At 41.8% G+C, this 16,802-nt stretch overlaps 1 protein-coding gene across 1 annotated transcript in view; it reads left to right on the forward strand.

The window, feature by feature from the left end:
- The first annotated feature begins 3,820 nt into the window (after positions 1 to 3,820).
- Positions 3,821 to 16,802, forward strand: part of LOC309559654 (methyl-CpG-binding domain protein 1-like) — a 58,055-nt gene continuing 45,073 nt past the window's right edge. The window contains exons 1-6 of the mRNA XM_082263003.1: positions 3,821 to 4,028; positions 4,106 to 4,236; positions 9,124 to 9,235; positions 9,313 to 9,464; positions 13,085 to 13,170; positions 15,838 to 15,878. Of these exons, the coding sequence (XP_082119129.1) occupies positions 4,014 to 4,028; positions 4,106 to 4,236; positions 9,124 to 9,235; positions 9,313 to 9,464; positions 13,085 to 13,170; positions 15,838 to 15,878 (537 nt within the window). The 5' untranslated portion in view covers positions 3,821 to 4,013. The remainder of the gene's footprint in view (positions 4,029 to 4,105; positions 4,237 to 9,123; positions 9,236 to 9,312; positions 9,465 to 13,084; positions 13,171 to 15,837; positions 15,879 to 16,802) is intronic.

Consider the following 16,802-nt stretch of genomic DNA (forward strand, 5'->3'; position numbering starts at 1 on the left):
CTCTTTGTCAAAGGGGCTCTTCCGGCAATCTTAGATTTTTTGCAGGAAGGAGCGGATGGTTTTTCTCATAACACTTTGAAGGTTCAAGTGGCAGCCCCATCTTCCCACCTAGATATTAGGCTGGCGGCAAACACTCTCATAAAAAGATTCCTGCTCTCATAAAGGAAACCCACACCCATGAGGTGCAGCAGAACTCCAACATGGGACCTCGCCACGGTACTAAAGGGATTCCTCCTGGCACCCTTCGAACGACTGGAGGGTAGTTCAAATAAATACCTTACACTAAAAACAGTACTCCTGGTGACGTTGGTATCAGCAAGAAGAGTCAGGCTCTATCCATGGTAGAACCCTGCTGTTTTTATTCTGGCAGATTCAATTATTCTCACACCAGATCCTTCTTTCCTACCAAAAGTCTGTTCAATTTTCCACATTCCCTCCCTTCCAAATTCTGTGGATAGTAGGAAAAGAGTCACTTATACCAAAGTGGATGTAAGAAAGAGCCTAATAGCTTACCTAGAAAGAACTAAAGCATGGCGTAAAACAACCACGCTATTCATCCTCCATGACGGAGTGAACAAAGGATGTCTGCTTCGAAAAGTATGATAGCCAGATGGATAAAGCTTGCTATTCAAACAGCTTACCAAGCACTAGACCTTGCCCCGCCGAGTGGAGTCACAGCCCACTCAACCAGGGCTTTGGGCATCATCAAGTGCAGAAAGAGCCAGGGCAACACCTGAGCAGATCTGCAGAGCAGCGACCTGGTTGAGTTTCAATACCTTTACAAAGCATTACCGTATCGACCAGCTGTCCAGCCAAGACCAGATATTTGGTCGCAAGGTGCTCCAGTCTTTTTCCCCTCCCTAGTAAGTATTGCTTGAGACATCCTCTTAGGTGCTGCCCTGGAGGATGATTACAGAAAACAGGTACCGGGTAACTTTTTCTAAAGAAGGCTTCCAGGACAGCATCAGTTCCCGCCCTAAACAACATTAAAAAAGGGGCTTTGAGGATTCAAAGAGCTTACAGAGGGGTCCTTCGGTACTTTGATGTTACTGATTCTGAAGGTATGACTGACTTTTTTATAATGGTGGACTAATAGGTTTCCTGTTTCAGGTGGAAGGAGCCTATCTCAAGTGCTGCCCTGGAAGACTTCTTAGAAAAAGAGTTACCAGGTACCTAAGGGCTCTTTCACACGGGCGGTCCGATCAGATCCGCCTGTCAGTTTCTTAGGCGGATCTGATCGGATGCCCCATTCAGTCCTATGGAGCAGCGGATGTCAGCGGTGACATGTCCGCTGACACCCGCTGCCATCCGCATCCGATCCTGTCCGTGAAATCCGGATGGATGGAAACCCTATTTTCCATCCGTCCTGGGGATTGGATGGGATTGGATGAGAGCGGACAGGCGGTCCACTCTCATCCGATTACCCATAGAGAGCAGCGGGGGCTGTGACACCTCCCTCTCCACACTGCAAGCGGAGACGGAGCTGTCATCCGCCGACTCAGCGGGCATCGCGGATCGATTCCCGCTGAGCAGCACGGATCCGCCTACGGAGGCGGACCGTGTGAAAGAGCCCTAACTCTGTTTTTGAATAGAGAATGTGCAGATGAATGAAAAATCCACATCCTCCGTTCATAGAGCATTTTTCATTCACGGACATAATAGTACATCTTCTATGAATGGAGGAGAGGGGCAGAAAGGGCAGTCATAGTTGGCACTTTTGTCGAGTACATATGATGGGTCCCTCCTCTTTATTAACCCCTGCAGCACCAAAAGATCACAGGATCACAGGAGGGGAAATCAGGGGGCCAGAAAGTTTTAAGTAAAACACATTGCATTGGCTGTAAGTAATGTCATTTGTGCTGATTTTATTTTTTTTAAACAACTAAACTTTGTCCTTCTAAAAGTGAATCTTTTCATTGCGCAAAAGAGTAACAGATAAATGAAAAAAAAAAAAAAATCCACATGTGCTCTGCATAGCTGGCTAACCATATTACAACTGTATTGTAGTGTTTTATTTCAAATAGAGCAAAACTGCATGGGACATAGTTTGCAATTAAAAAAGAAGACGCCTGAATGGTAATTAAAAGTAAATGCGGTCATTGCAAAGTAAGAATACAGTAATCCCCCGCTCCATCGCGGGTTCAGTTTTTGCGGTCCCGGTAATTCGCGTTTTTTTTTGTAATGTTATTTTACTATATAAATCATTAAAAATGAAATATTTTTGTGTTTTTCATAGCTCTTGCTCTGTCTCTTAGTATCTTTTATGTGTTTAACCGGTTGCCGACCGCCGCACGACTATATACTGCGGCGGTCAGCCCCGGCCAGGCAGAGTGACGTATCGGTACGTCACTCGCCTGTCACTGACTTGCGAGCCTATAGCGAGCGGGCGCGCGCCCGCCGAGGCGCGCGCCCGCCGCGGCTCGTTCACAGGCAAGTCAGTGCGTGTGACCGGCGGACTCGATGTCCGCCGGCCACACTACGATCGCTCCTGTGAAGGGAGAAAGACAGAGCAGCTTGTGTAAACAAGCTGCCTGTCAGTTCTCCCTGTGTAAAAGTAAAGATCTGACCGTTCTACTATGTAGAACGGTTGATCTTTGCTTTTACACCAATAGCAATGTCCCTACACAGTAGAAAGCACGCCCCTAGGACACACTTAACCCCTCCCTTCCCAATAAAGTTAACCCCTTCCCTGCCAGTGTCATTTTTGCAGTAACAGTGCATATGTATAGCACTGATTACTGCAGTAATGTCACTGGTAACCCCAAAAGTGTCAAAAATGTCAGTCAAGGGTCCGATCTGTCCGCCGCAATGTCGCAGTACCGAAAAAAAAATCGCAGATCGCCGCCATTACGCGTTAAAAAAAAAAACACCAAAAATGACAAAAATCTTTCTCTTTGTTAGTAAACGCGATAACTTTTGCGCAAACCAATCAAAATACGCTTTTTGCGATTTTTTTTACCAAACATAGGTAGCATAAAACAAATTGGCCGAAAAATGTTAAAAAATTTTGATTTTTACTTTTTTTTTTGGGGAATTTCATATAAAAAAATGTGAAAAATATTGTTATTTTTGCAAAATTTACGCTCTTTTTTTGTTTATAGCGCGTGATCAAAAAATCGCACAGGTGATCAAATACCACCAAAAGAAAGCTCTGTTTGTGGGAAAAAAAGGACGTCAAATTCGTTTAGGTACAGCGTCGCACGACCGCGCAATTGTCCGTTAAAGTCACGCAGTAAAAAATCGCAAAAAAACCCCTGGTCCTTTAGCAGCCAAATCCTCCGGGGCTTAAGTGGTTAAATGAGTTTCTATTGTTTTAAAAGTGTGTTTAAAGACCTTAAAATGCTTTTACACGTACAGTGACCGTAAAATAAACATGCCTACAATGCATTTTAATAGGGTTTTTCTATTTCGCGGAATTTCACTTTTCGCGGCTGGGTCCGGAACGTAACCCCCGCAATGGAGGGGGGTTTACTTATGCTGTAAAATGGATGAGTAGATGCCGTCCCCTCTGAAAACTGCTTTGGGTTCTTTTTTTTTTTTGACCATGTAGATTGATTAGACTTTTCTGCCTAAATTGTGCATTTAATGTCATTATTTTTGCATATTGTGTAATGCAAATGTGGTTTAAAAGGTTTTTATTAGCTGGCTTTTTGTGGGTTTTTTTTCTGTTGTATCTTGTAATGTCAGATTCACTTTAAAACCTCAAGCATCACCCAGAACCAGAAATATCAGCTTGGATGCACTGACCCTTTAAAGAGGCTTATCCTAGTGAAGGGGATTGTATAATGAAGTGCACTGGTCCAGGCTGCCTGGACTCAGGGGATGGAGGAAGAAGACAGTTAACTGATGGCCTTCTTGTGCATAGGATGTCATTCCAATTTGTTCCTGGCTTCCAGCGCATTGCAGGGTGTTCCTGTCTGCTTCACTTCCTCCCACAGCCTTTACTGTGGGCTGGAATAGCAGGAATTCAGTGAGTCAGAGACTCTGGCCCTGGGTTGAAGCTGTGAGCATCCATGTGTGTCTCCAATGTAAGTGTCTCCCCTATGGCTGCAGCTGCCGCAGGCTCCGAGGGCCTATTTATCATCCTGTCCCCTTGTTATTGCAGTTCCACGGAGCCCCGCTCACCATGTCTGAGGGCTGGGAGGACTGGCCACTGCTGGGCCCCGGCTGGAAACGGAGGACGTGCGTTCGTAAATCTGGACAGTCCTGCGGACACTCGGACACTTATTATCAAAGGTAGGTTTAGACGCAAACTAAGGGCCCTGAGTTGTTGTAAAATGACAGATAATTAGCTTGGTTCATGGCTGGCTAAACACAGCTATTGATTATTTTGTGTTACGATACATTTGCTGACGCTGAAAAAATGCATAGTTTAATTCAACTAAATTGACATAACAGTTAAAATAGATCTGTGGCATATTATTTATTTCTTTTTGTATGAATTTTGAGCTTATAAAGTTTTTTTAATTTTCATGTGACTTTTACATTTTATGTATGAGCTGCTCCATAAATTCATAATTGCCTTTAGTACGCAGATTTTAGCTACTTTTCTCCAGCATCACTGTGGATGTGAAATGCTGCATCTGCTGGAAGAGTCCTAGAGCGTGTATTGTTTTCAATCACTTTGCACCTTGGGTACAAAGACAGTTCTGCATATGTAATGAACAAATATGGCTGCCCCCATGCATGTACTATGGTTCTCTTTAACCACTTTACCACCGGAGGATTTTGCTGTCTTCCATCCAGGCCACTTTTTGCGATTCGGCGATGTGCGACTTCAACTGACAATTGCGCGGTCGTGCGACGCCGTACCCAAACAAAATTTACGTCCTTTCTTTCCCACAAACAGAGCTTTCTTTTGGTGGTATTTGATCACCTGTGCGATTTTTACTTTTTGCGCTATAAACAAAAAAAGAGCGTTTATTTTGAAAAAATAACAATATTTTTAACATTTTTTTATATGAAATTCCCCCCAAAAAAGATGTAAAAACCAATTTTTTTTTAAATTTTTGGCCAATTTGTTTTATGCTACCTATGTTTGGTAAAAAAAATCGCAATAAGCGTATTTTGATTGGTTTGCGCAAAAGTTATTGCGTTTACTAACAAAGGGAAAGATTTCTGTCATTTTTGGTGTTTTTTTTTTTTTTAACGCGTAATGGCGGCGATCTGCGATTTTTTTTTTGCGGGACTGCGACATTGCGGCGGACAGATCGGACCCTTGACTGACATTTTTGACACTTTTGGGGGTACCAGTGACATTACTGCAGTAATCAGTGCTATATATATGCACTGTTACTGTGAAAATGACACTGGCAGGGAAGGGGTTAATTTTATTGGAGAGGGAGGGGTTAATGTATGCCTGGTGCTTACTGACGTGTAGGGGGGGAGGTGACTGAGTGAGTCATGGACAGATCGGATGTCCAGCTATGCTGAACAGTCCGATCTGTCACTCCCTGTCACTATGGAGATCCGCCCGCTGTGTTTACACACAGCGGGCGGATCTCCAGACTCGATCCCCGACGATCGGGTAAGAGCAGCGGCGATCGCCGCTGCTCCTCCCCTGGCCCGACTCCCGCTGTGAATGAAAACAGCGGGAGCGAGCCTCCGGCGGCGCGCAAGCGCCGCCCAGAAGGGGGAGTGTCTGACGACGTAGTACTACGTCGTCAGACGATAACGAGCCACTCTGCCGCAGTAATATTACTGTGAGCAGAGGTAAAGTGGTTAAAGAGTACCTGCCAGCTGTACCTACTATATAAGTGTGTTTTCAAATGCCACAATTGTCACCTTGAGTGGTTGTTATTACCCATTAACCACTTCTGGACCGGAAGATTTTCCCCCTTAATGACCAGGCCATATTTTGCCATTTGGCACTGCGTGGTCATGCAACGCTGTACCCAAATAAAACTGATGTCCCTTTTTTCCTACAAATAGAGCTTTCTTTTGCACTATAAACAAAAAAAGAACGACAATTCTGAAAAAAAATAAATAATATTTTTCACATTTTACTATATAACATTCCCAAAAAAAAAAAAAAAGAAAAATTAAATTTTTTTTTTAAACATTTTAGGCCAATTTGTTTTCTCCTACATATTTTTGGTAAAAAAATCGCAATAAGCGTATTTTGATTGGTTTGCCAAAAGTTATTGCTTCTACTAACTACAGCAAAGATTTGTCTTTTTTTTTTCCTTTTTTTTTGTTTTTTTTACTAGTAATGGCAGCGATCTGCAATTTTTTTTTTTTTTCTTGCGGGACTGCGACATTGTGGCAAACAGATCGGACCCCTGACTGACATTTTTGACACTTTGGGGGTACCAGTGACATTACTACAGTAATCAGTGCTAAAAATATGCACTGTTACTGTAATGATGACACTGGCAGGGAAAGGGATTAACACAGCAAGTGATCAAGGGGTTAAATGTATACCTAGGGGCATGTTGCTAACTGTGGGGGGGGCGTGGCTTGTGAAATTATCAGAGACATATATATGTCTCTGTGACATATATATGTCTCTGTGATAATTTCACAAGCCATGCCCCTAGGTATACATTTAACCCCTTAAAAATATAAAATATGTCCTATATAGCAGGATCACATGCACTTACAACAGCTCCCCGTCCTTCTCTCTCAGCAGGGAGTGATCGTGGGTGTCAGGTGGCAATCACAGCCGCTTGCCAAGTGCATCGGCATCCCCGCTGCCGAGTGGGGGGTGGGAGCGCGCTGGCGGCAGCGCACGCTCGCCCCCTAGCTGCAGGCGCTCGACCAACGTATACCTACGTCGATTCCCGCAGGAGGGCCGCCCTGCCGCAGTATTAACTACGGCAGGCGTTCGGGAAGTGGCTAATTTTATAGTTCACCATTTGAGGTTGCAATTTACTCAGACTCTCTGTAGAGTACTCTTATTGCTTTATTTCTCTTTATCCTGGGTTTCTAGCATTAATATTTTACACGGTACAGACCTGTCTGAATAAAATTGTAATCTGCTTTAAAGAGTGTGCTAAAAGGAGTTGTTAAAATAATATGCCAAAACTCTTATTTATTTAGCACCTGTGTTGCCCTGTCTTTATTTCGGGGATTAATGAGAGCAGCTCGGTGTAGCAGAAGAGATCAGGAAAGCTTAAGCTGGATACACACTATACAATTCTCTTTAGATTTACCAAAACCATATAATGTGGTCAAATCTAAACACTTTCAATTTGTATGCAGTCAGACAAGCCCTTGCACTACATACTCAAAGGTAAATCTAAAGGAAATCGAACAACAAAAGTTGTATAGTGTGTATCCAGCTTTAGTCTTTATGAGATGGGTGTTGCCATTTGTCATTACAGTGGATGCAAATAACTTTAGGAAGCATGCATCACCTGCAAGATTTATAGTTGATGCATGGCTCTAAGAATGTTTAATAAAAGCTACCAGGAACTTGGCGCTGAATTGTATGAAAAAACTGACCTCCATTATGAAAATGCTAGTTGTTTTGACTGTCTTGCTGATCCACCTCTTTTTTTACTTTGTGAATTGGAAATGTAGCCCAAGCATGCTGTTGGGAAAGTTTGAGAAGGAGATGTCCTTTTCTGCATACTTGTTAAGGGGACACTGACTCAAAGTAGCCAGGCTACTGACATTTTCATGAGGTCAGTAATGGCAGCGTCCATGTAATTCTCATAGGTTTAAAAAAAAAACAAAACATTATGTGTGTGTGTGTGTGTCTAACCATTGAAAAGCATGAGCCCATCAAATTATAATTTCTTTATTGTCTATTGAGGGACTTTAAGCGAAACTCACCCCAAAGGGTACGTTCCATTTTATGCCCTCCTACCCCCCCCCCCCACCTTCTTTTCTGTTGCCACTTTTTGGAAAGGGAGGGGGGGGGGGGAAGAGAGAGAGCGCGTATCTGTTTTTGACAGGTACCAGCTCTCACTTCCAGTTGGATTGCCTCGGCAGTCCACCGAAAGTTAACAAATACATCATCAGAAAACTGCAGGACCATTCACAAAGCGCAGTGCGTCTCGCACAGTGGGCAGACAGCTGTGAAGCCGCAAAGGAATCGTAGTCGGCTACCCACAGTAAACATTCCGGCGCTCCCGCAGCTCTTAAGACTTTTATTAAAAGTCAGAAGCTACAGTATTTTGTAGCTGCTTTCAATTTTTTTTTTTTAAAAGTCTGAACCGCTTTAAGAAAAGTAGTAACCATAGACAACTGATTTATATGCAGCTGTCATGTTGTCTGTTTGCTACCTCTCTTGTGATTCTCAATAGACAACAAATAATTACCTATCTTAAACAATTACCTGTACGGAGTTTGCATGTTATCCCTGTGCCTGGCAGGTTAAAATATGTCCTATATAGCAGGATCACAGGTGCTCTGTGATCATTGCAGAGAGAACGGTCAGCTGTGTTTACAACAGCTGCCTGTCCTTCTCTCTCAGCAGGCAGCGATCGTGGGTGTCAGGCGGCAATTGCAGCTGGTTGCCAAGTGCATCGGCATCCCCGATTTTGCACGGAGTTTGCATGTTATCCCTGTGCCTGGCAGGTTAATTGGCTCCAGTCTAAATTGGCCCTAGTTTGTGTATGTATGAATTTAAATTAGGGACCTTAGATTGTAAGCTCCTTGAGGGCAGGGACTGATGTGAATATGTAATATATAATATGTTAAGCGCTGCTTAAATTGGCGGCGCTATATAAGTACCTGTAATAAATCATACAGTACAGGACACAGGCAGCCTATTCGTTCACCATGGCGCCTAAAACTGAAGGTGTATGAAAAAGTTGCCAGTGTTCTGTACTGTACTCCAAGATATGGGATTTACAGGTAAGTGTAAATTCCTTTTTATTATTTGGTATCTACCTTAAAATCTCTGGACTTCCTTGAGGGACACAGGAGATGGTAGTCATCATAGATGATAAACAACTTGATTAAACCATCCATGTAGCACACTTCATATCCTGAAAGATTGATTATTTTTTATAGTAGAGAAAGCCATTGAGTAGTTATTTTGTTCTATGTATGACCAGCATTAGACTGATTTTATATGCAGTAGATAGTGATTGTGAGTTCTTTTTTTCTGTTCCCATTATGTAAAATGTCTGACATTGCTTCATTACTTATCTTGCGCTTCTTGTTCGGTAGTCCCACTGGTCAGCGATTTCGCAGCAAGCCAGAGCTGTCCAAGTTCTTAGGAGAATCTGTGGACCTGTCATGCTTTAACTTCAAGCATGGAACCCTGATCCCACCCGAGGCGGTAGGTGATGTGTTTCCTGGGGGAGTAGAATGGTATAGTATTACAGTCTGTCCGCTAATTACATTTCTGTTTTTTAGAGAAAGAAGATTAAGAAAAAGAAGAAGAAGGCAACGCCAACATCTCCGGTGACCCCAACATCTCTGGTCCAGACTGAAAAAAATGTGTCCTTTCCTTTTAAGTCTTCTGATAAACACCAGCAAAATGGAAAGGACGTAAAATCAGTGACCGCGTAAGTTGCTTGCTTGAGTGGGAATAGACAAAGGTTTGTCTGTTGCATGACCAAGGTAGAGGCAGCCTCATATAGCAGAAGTGTCACTGTATTACTATGAAATGGGACTACGTGGCGTTTAGCTCTTTAAGGAAAAATGTAGTTATTTTTTTCTATTGGTTTTAAATGGCTCCTTATATGTCTTGGGTGGGAATTAGGGGTGTTTTAAGTCACCTTTTGTGTATTCCATCTCCTGGTGCTTTGTTCTCTACAGTATAAAACAAATAAAACCTACACCAGGGGTGGTGGGAACTTCTTATAATGGCCACAGCAAATGTGAAGACCCAAAAACCAGTGCAGATATTTCACCAATCTAGTCAGATGCAAGAACTGCCAAGCGATTTATTACTCCAGCATCTCTAACAATCTACAATACTAATTTTGTATGGATGTTTTTTTATACAGGAACGCTTTTTCTTAAAACAAGTGCAGGGTGCATCCAGCTTGCTAGGCTTTCTAGAAGAAACACAGTGGGGTTCATTTACTTAAACTGGGGAGTGCAAAATCTGATGTCAGCCAATCGGCTTCTAACTTTCGCTTGTTCAATTAAGCTTTGACAAAAAACCTGGAAGCTGAATGGTTTCTATGCAGCGCTTCACCAGATTTTGCACCCTCCAGTTTTAATAAATCAACCCCAGTGTGTTTACACTTTCAGACAGCCTGTGTATAACTGACTAAAGTAGAACTAGGCGGTCCGTCTTTAAGGTCCCTTTCACACGGGGTGAAACCTGTAATGTGTACCCACCTGCTCAGCAGGGAGTCTCTCCGCTGATCCCCGCTGAGCAGGCGGATGACAGGTCTGTGTACAACCTGCTATGCAGTGTGGACACGGACACAGCCCCGCTGTTCTCTATGGGGGGGTTGTATGAAAACCGACCGCCCTTCTGTTTCCATCAGCCGGTCATCTTCGCCCCGCTGGATGGATGGGGAATAGATCCCCCATCCTTCTGTTTTTGGCTTTTTTTCCCGCTATTTTCCGTTTTTGTCCACTGAGATCCACCGTTCCATAGAGATCAATGGCTGGTCCGATCAGGTCCGTCTGAAAAACTGACAGGCAGACCTGATCAGACCACCCAGATGAAACCAGCTTAATAGAGGAGAATGAAGGTGTCTCGCTGTTTTGTGTAATCTGATCTCTCCCACATTTCTGGTGTGTTTCGCAAGGGAGCTAGAATACAAAAATGGTGGGACTTGCTGGTCTCGAGATATTCTTTGAAACTATTTCAGTTTTATGTGAATCAAAAGAAATCCGCTTTTTTTTTTTTTTTTTTTTTAGCCCCTAAAATTAAGAATACTATACAATAAATATATTTTTTTCAATGGTTGCCTTTATTGCATTTTACCTTCTGTAAAGCTAGAATACAGTGAAACCTGAACAAAGTGTTGTACCAATGGCTCCTCTGCTGACTGAATTCTTGTACTTGCCCTCATCCATATCTTTTTTAATTTGGCCTTATTATAATCAAGAACTTTTAAAATCACAGAGGTTGTCCTGGGAAATTTGAGAGGCTGTGAGGAAGTTGACTTACTATACTGGATCTTTCATCTACAATATAGATCTTATTGTGGACAGAATTTTGTAATCCTAATGGGTTTTACGCTTACGGTTTTCATATTTGAAATAGCTGTATTCTGGAACTAGCTATGGGCACTTGATTAATGTGTCAGGATGTCTTAACCCTGTACTGAATTACTGATACATTTGTATTGGTCCGAGTCCTTGTGTTCAGTCTCTTAGATTGCTGTTCTCCACTCTGGAACATTGTTATTACTATGGAATATGTCTGCTAATGAGTTGTTTATGCTCAATAAACCTTTTTCAGATTTAAATTAAAAGGCAGAACAGTGTGTGTAGTTCCAGCAACACCACTGTTAAGTTAACTGCATTTTCATATACTTCGCATAGAGGGAGATTGTACAGTAGTAAGGCTGTATTTGGGTTTACAAGTGTATTTGAGGGGTCTGCAGGATTGGCTGTTTTAAGAAAAAATGTTATCACTGTATGGGCAGTAATAATAGATACATGTGTGTAATAATATACATGTGTGTAATAATATACAGTGTATAACGCTCTTCCAGCTCTATTTCTTTGAATCATTTGAGCTGTGAATGTGCAGTGCATTAATTCACAGTTTATTTTAGCTATATATTTCTGTGGGGTGGAGTTTGATGTAATCATTGTTCACATCTTTCCACCAGGCCCCATTATCTATGTGGCTTGATGCACACAAAACCAACAGGACTAATGTATCTGTAATATTTTCAGTAAGATTTGAAGGGGTTGATTTATTAAAACTGGAGAGAGTACAAAATCTGGTGCCGCTGTGAATGGTAGCCAGTCGGCTTCTAACTTCAGTTTTGAGAAAGAAACCTAGAAGCTGATTGGTTTCTATGCAGAGCTGCAGTATATATCTTTTTTGCGCTCGGTGGTGCCTGGGAATATGTGGGTGGGTCTCTTTTTACGCTTGCCCGACTGTTGTGTGTGATGCCAGAGATTTTGCTGCCCTCTCAGGACCTGTGTGCGTTCTTACAATCATTGAAAACTACAACAGAAGAAAGGGCACACTGACCTAGTGCATTACCAACAAAACCATTTTAATTGGAAGGTAAAATGTAGTCTACTTACAGACTCTTAAGCCTCGTACACACGCAACGATTGTTGGCCGTAAATTGTCGGCCAACGTCCGATCGGCCGATTGTAGGCTTGTTAGTATGATGCTTCCGACAACCAACTGCGACTTTTTTGTTGGCCAACAACAGAACGGGCGATTGTTCCTCCGTCAGTACAGATTTCGGCAGACAAAAATCTGATGAGCAAGACTGGGCATGCTCAGAGAAGAAAAAACACACGGAAAGTCAACCATCACATGACATCACTTCTGAAGTTGGTTTTTGTTGGCCAACAAAAGTCCAGTGCAAGTCTAGAGCACATTTGAAACATTAGTAAGCACTGGGATGTACAATGGTGCCGGCGAGACCGCCTTAAGATCCACAGTCCTCAGCCAGTGGTATGGGAAGCCCTCGTAGCATCCAAAGGCTAACCCGTTTTGAGGGTTGAGCCTTCTTCGTCAGAGGGCCTATACCAGTGGCTGAGGACTGTGGATCTTGAGATGATCTCGTAGGCACTATTATGCATGTCTATGCTTACGAAGAGTTTGTAAGTAGACTACTTTTTACCTTAAAAAAAACATGGTTATGTACTAGGTCGGTGCACCCTTTCTTCTTATGTTTTCTATGCAGAGCTTGGATAGAGTGGAGATGGATTAAAATACCTGTCCGTGTTCATTGCTGTCTGTGTCCCCATTAGGGAGATTCACCCTCTGCATTTTTCCTGTTTACCATTGTTATTGAAAGTAAAATAAAATCACACAGATTACATAAAGATTCTTTGTCACTTTATACGCTAAACCCTGGTGGTCCTTCATTTTATAAGTATTCTCCAAGGTAAAGAGAATAAACTCTGTGATCTACATGAAATATCTGTTTGCTGAATGGCCATCAGCATTTTACTTGCATGATGTTGCTGTCAAATCATTTGGATTGACAAGTATAAGGAATTCTTAAACACGCTTCTCTTTTAGATGCTGCAGTGGTTGTAAGGTTTGGTTTACCGGGGTCGAGTTCGGTCGGTCGAAGCATAACATTTGGTACTGTGGTAACTGTCGTGGTAAGAAATAATTTTAAACAAAATAAGAGCAATATTCTCTGATGTTGGAATTTTTTCTGTAACTCCTGAGATTCTCTCTTTTCTTTAAACTTGTAGCAGAAAAAAAAGTGAAATTCCCTTTTCGTGTGCAAGATGCCTTCAGTTTTCCTTTTCTATTTTGATAGAACATAAACAGCACACCGCTCACCTTTTTTAAATAGCTCGTGACAAACTGAGTACCCAAACTTAAAGCAGAACTAAAAGCTTTAAGTGTAGTAAAGTCTTTAAAAAAAAAAAAAAAGTGCCCCCGCAAGTTAATGACCTAATATGCTAGTATGCGCCTCATACTAGCACATTATGACAGACTTATCTGTAAAGGGGATCTCTCCAGCAGCATACTGCTGGTAGGGCTTCCATCTTCTCCCTGTCTCTTCTGGGTTTTCCAGCTGTGCATGGTTGTCATGGCTGGGGCACAGTGCTCTGGATTTACTGCACATTCAGTGTACCCTCAATTCATAGCGCAGTGCCGCGTTGTCTAGTGACATTATTCATTGTACCTACAGGAAGGCTTTATTATAAGCCTACCTATGGGTACAAGCGACCATGCAGTGTTTACTACCACTTAAATATTCACCTAACAGTCTTGCCTCGGCATCATTTTCTGAATGCTGGATTTCGTGCCTCTTCATTGGCTGGTGAGGGAAGACATCACTCTTGCACATGCGCAGGATGCCGTCATCCCCACACTGTGACTTGGTTGGGTGCTGTAAACTGAGCCACGCATGTGCAGCTCAATTTACAGACCTGGAGAAGACAGCAAGCAGGCAGGTAGGAGCATTTTATTTGAAAAGAGACAGTGTATGTCTCTTCTGCAATAAAAGCCTGCCTGCTTGCTGTTTTCTTACAGCAGAACTTTAGTTCTGCTTTCATATGTCTTTATCTGCTGGGGAGTGTACAGATAGCCTTCCCACAAAGAATGATTGTATTTCCTTTATCAGACATAATGGTGTAGGCTTCTTCTCCTTCTAGAAGGCTTGGCTCTTATTACAGGTGCGAGGACCTGGATTTCTCTCCTGATAGCTTCTTCCTACTCTCATCAGCCATCCTTTCTTTAGTGCACTGATTAGGTAATAGGTTGCAGTGGATTATTCAGCTTATTTCAGTAGAATGGCAGTCCCCCCCCCCCTTTTTTTTTTTTAAAGGTGTCAGCAGTCTGCATTGCATTGGAGTGTGGAAAATCCCAACAGCTTAACTTTAACCAATCATAACCAGTTATTACTGTGGTCTACCTCTGCAAAGTCTTTTTCTAAAAACACTTTACATTTTTCACCAATGCTACCTCAGTGAACAGCTGTGGACTGTGGTGTCATGGAATTTTCAGTTATTGCCACTTACTGTATCTGTTATTTAGTGGAGAGATTTCGGCACTTGTAGCTTGCATGCTGTATATACTTGTATACATATAACACCCTTGAAGGTCCAGGAGCCCCCTTTTTTATTTTTTTATTTTATTTGTATTAGATAAGAGGCTGACCAATGCGGATCAACATCTGTTACAATTCATATCCTAAGATTTCAATAAATACAAAATAAAGACCACATCATATATAATTGAATCCAAAGCCAATAAAACTTGAAAGTCTACCATACTTCCTCATACAAATGGTGTATTCTACATAGATGTATCATCCCTTGTTTTTATATACAGATTGCAAATGCATGTTACAGTTGGATAAATTTTGTATATCACATTTGCGGATGTCTCCTATGTCAATGTGCTTCTCAGGTTTCGTCCACTTCAGGACTTGAAGAACCCAGTTCATGTGATTAACATAATCCCATGGTGTATATTATTTAAATGAATTGGGATGTCATATTCTAAATAATAACGGTTTATGTAATACACATTTATAAATATACATCACTGCTTCATCAGAATAATGTTGTTACCGTATTACTCTGAATATTGCCTTTTGGAATAAATTATATGTATATATGGTATTGTTGTATTTTGTATATATTGAAGCTGTAGGATATGAATTATACAAATACTATAAGTACAGTGTATATGGATTTATTTGGGTGATCACCATTGTGCACACGCTTTTGGGATAATTTTTTTGTTTTAAACCATATACCCTCTGTTGGTTTAATGTCTGCCCTGGCTGTTCACTATTCTCTCTCCAGAGAAATAAAGAGTACATAGAAGGAGAAGGTTACAGAGGGCAAAAGTCCAAAATAGTTTTTTTTTTATTTTTTTTATTTTATCTAAGTTGTAATAGAAATGAACACAAAATGAACAGGTTACATGAAACCTCATTTCACTTCAGCGCTTTCACAATTGGCTGTCTTTTCTGTGTCTCTGAGACTATAATGTGTTTTGCAGTATTCCCTTTTTCTATCTATGTATCAAAGCTCCAGCCAAAACATTTTTACTAAAGCTATAGAAATAAAGAACATGAGTCCATAAGTAAACTGGTGAGGATTGCAATCAACTTGGGATGTGAACCCCTTAATTGATATTTATGAAGCACTGTGTAACCAAGTACCAACTACATTTATTTTGATGATAATCCTTAACCTATGGAGAACTGTAAGAGCTCTCCAGATCAAGTCTACAGTCGCATGACATCCATAAAATACATTGTAATGCTGTAAGATAACTATTTTTTCCATCTTTATTGTTAGCTAATCGAAGAGCATTCAACAGGGAACAGAAGCGGCTGAAGGTAAGCCTCTTTTTTACTAAAAAATAAATGCGTTAAAGGTATTTGGTGCCCCTGTACCATCCCTGGTCCCACCATGTTGTTGGCAGTCAACCAGCCTAACTACAAAGCCATTCCATGTGTATTTTGCTTAGTCTGATCTTAGTACATTCATTCAGAGATGTTAGGATATGTTTTTAGGTAGATTCTTTTCAATTGTTACTGCTATTGCAATTGACTGGTGAGGAAACTAGACCGTCTAAAAGATTCAAAGTGAGGTTTATCTACACAGCTTCCTTGACTTGGTAAATAGTTGAATAACAATTTTTGGCTGGAGCTCCTTTTAAAAACTATAGTTGAACCGTCCTCTGGGACCTTTTGGCCTACACCTTACTCTGCTTCCAGTAGGATTGCCTTTTCCTTCTGGAGAAATCCGATGTAAATAAGCCTTGATCTTAAATAGGCACCCTTTATTCTGGACGCAAATTATCACGGCACCTGTCCATTCCATTGCTTTGATGCCTGTTAACCACTTCCGGACTGCCCGCCACAATTTTATGTCACTACTTTGACGTTAAATCCTGAGGTTATGGCAGCAGATAGCTGCCATAACCCCGGTATTTTTTTACTGGGCGGGCGGTCCTCTTTCTCATAAAAGTGGCCCCAGCGGCGGATTTGCCGCGGGATCACTTTTATGGGGTGACGGGAGAGGTGCCAAAAAGGTAGTGCTGCATGCAGTTTAACTGAGAATTTAAAGCGCCCTGTCCCTCCGAGCTTGCACACAGAAGCAAACGCATACGCAAGTCGCGCCCACATAGGTAAACGATGTTCCAACCACACATGTAAGGTATCGCCGCAATAATTCTAGCCATAGACTTTTTTTTCATAGAATTTTTAAGGCGTCGCCTATTGAGATTAAGTACCATGTTTGTCGCCATTCCACAGGCG

Source organism: Pelophylax lessonae (genome assembly GCF_965119305.1).
Source record: "Pelophylax lessonae genome assembly, chromosome: 7".
Lineage (NCBI taxonomy): Eukaryota > Metazoa > Chordata > Amphibia > Anura > Ranidae > Pelophylax > Pelophylax lessonae.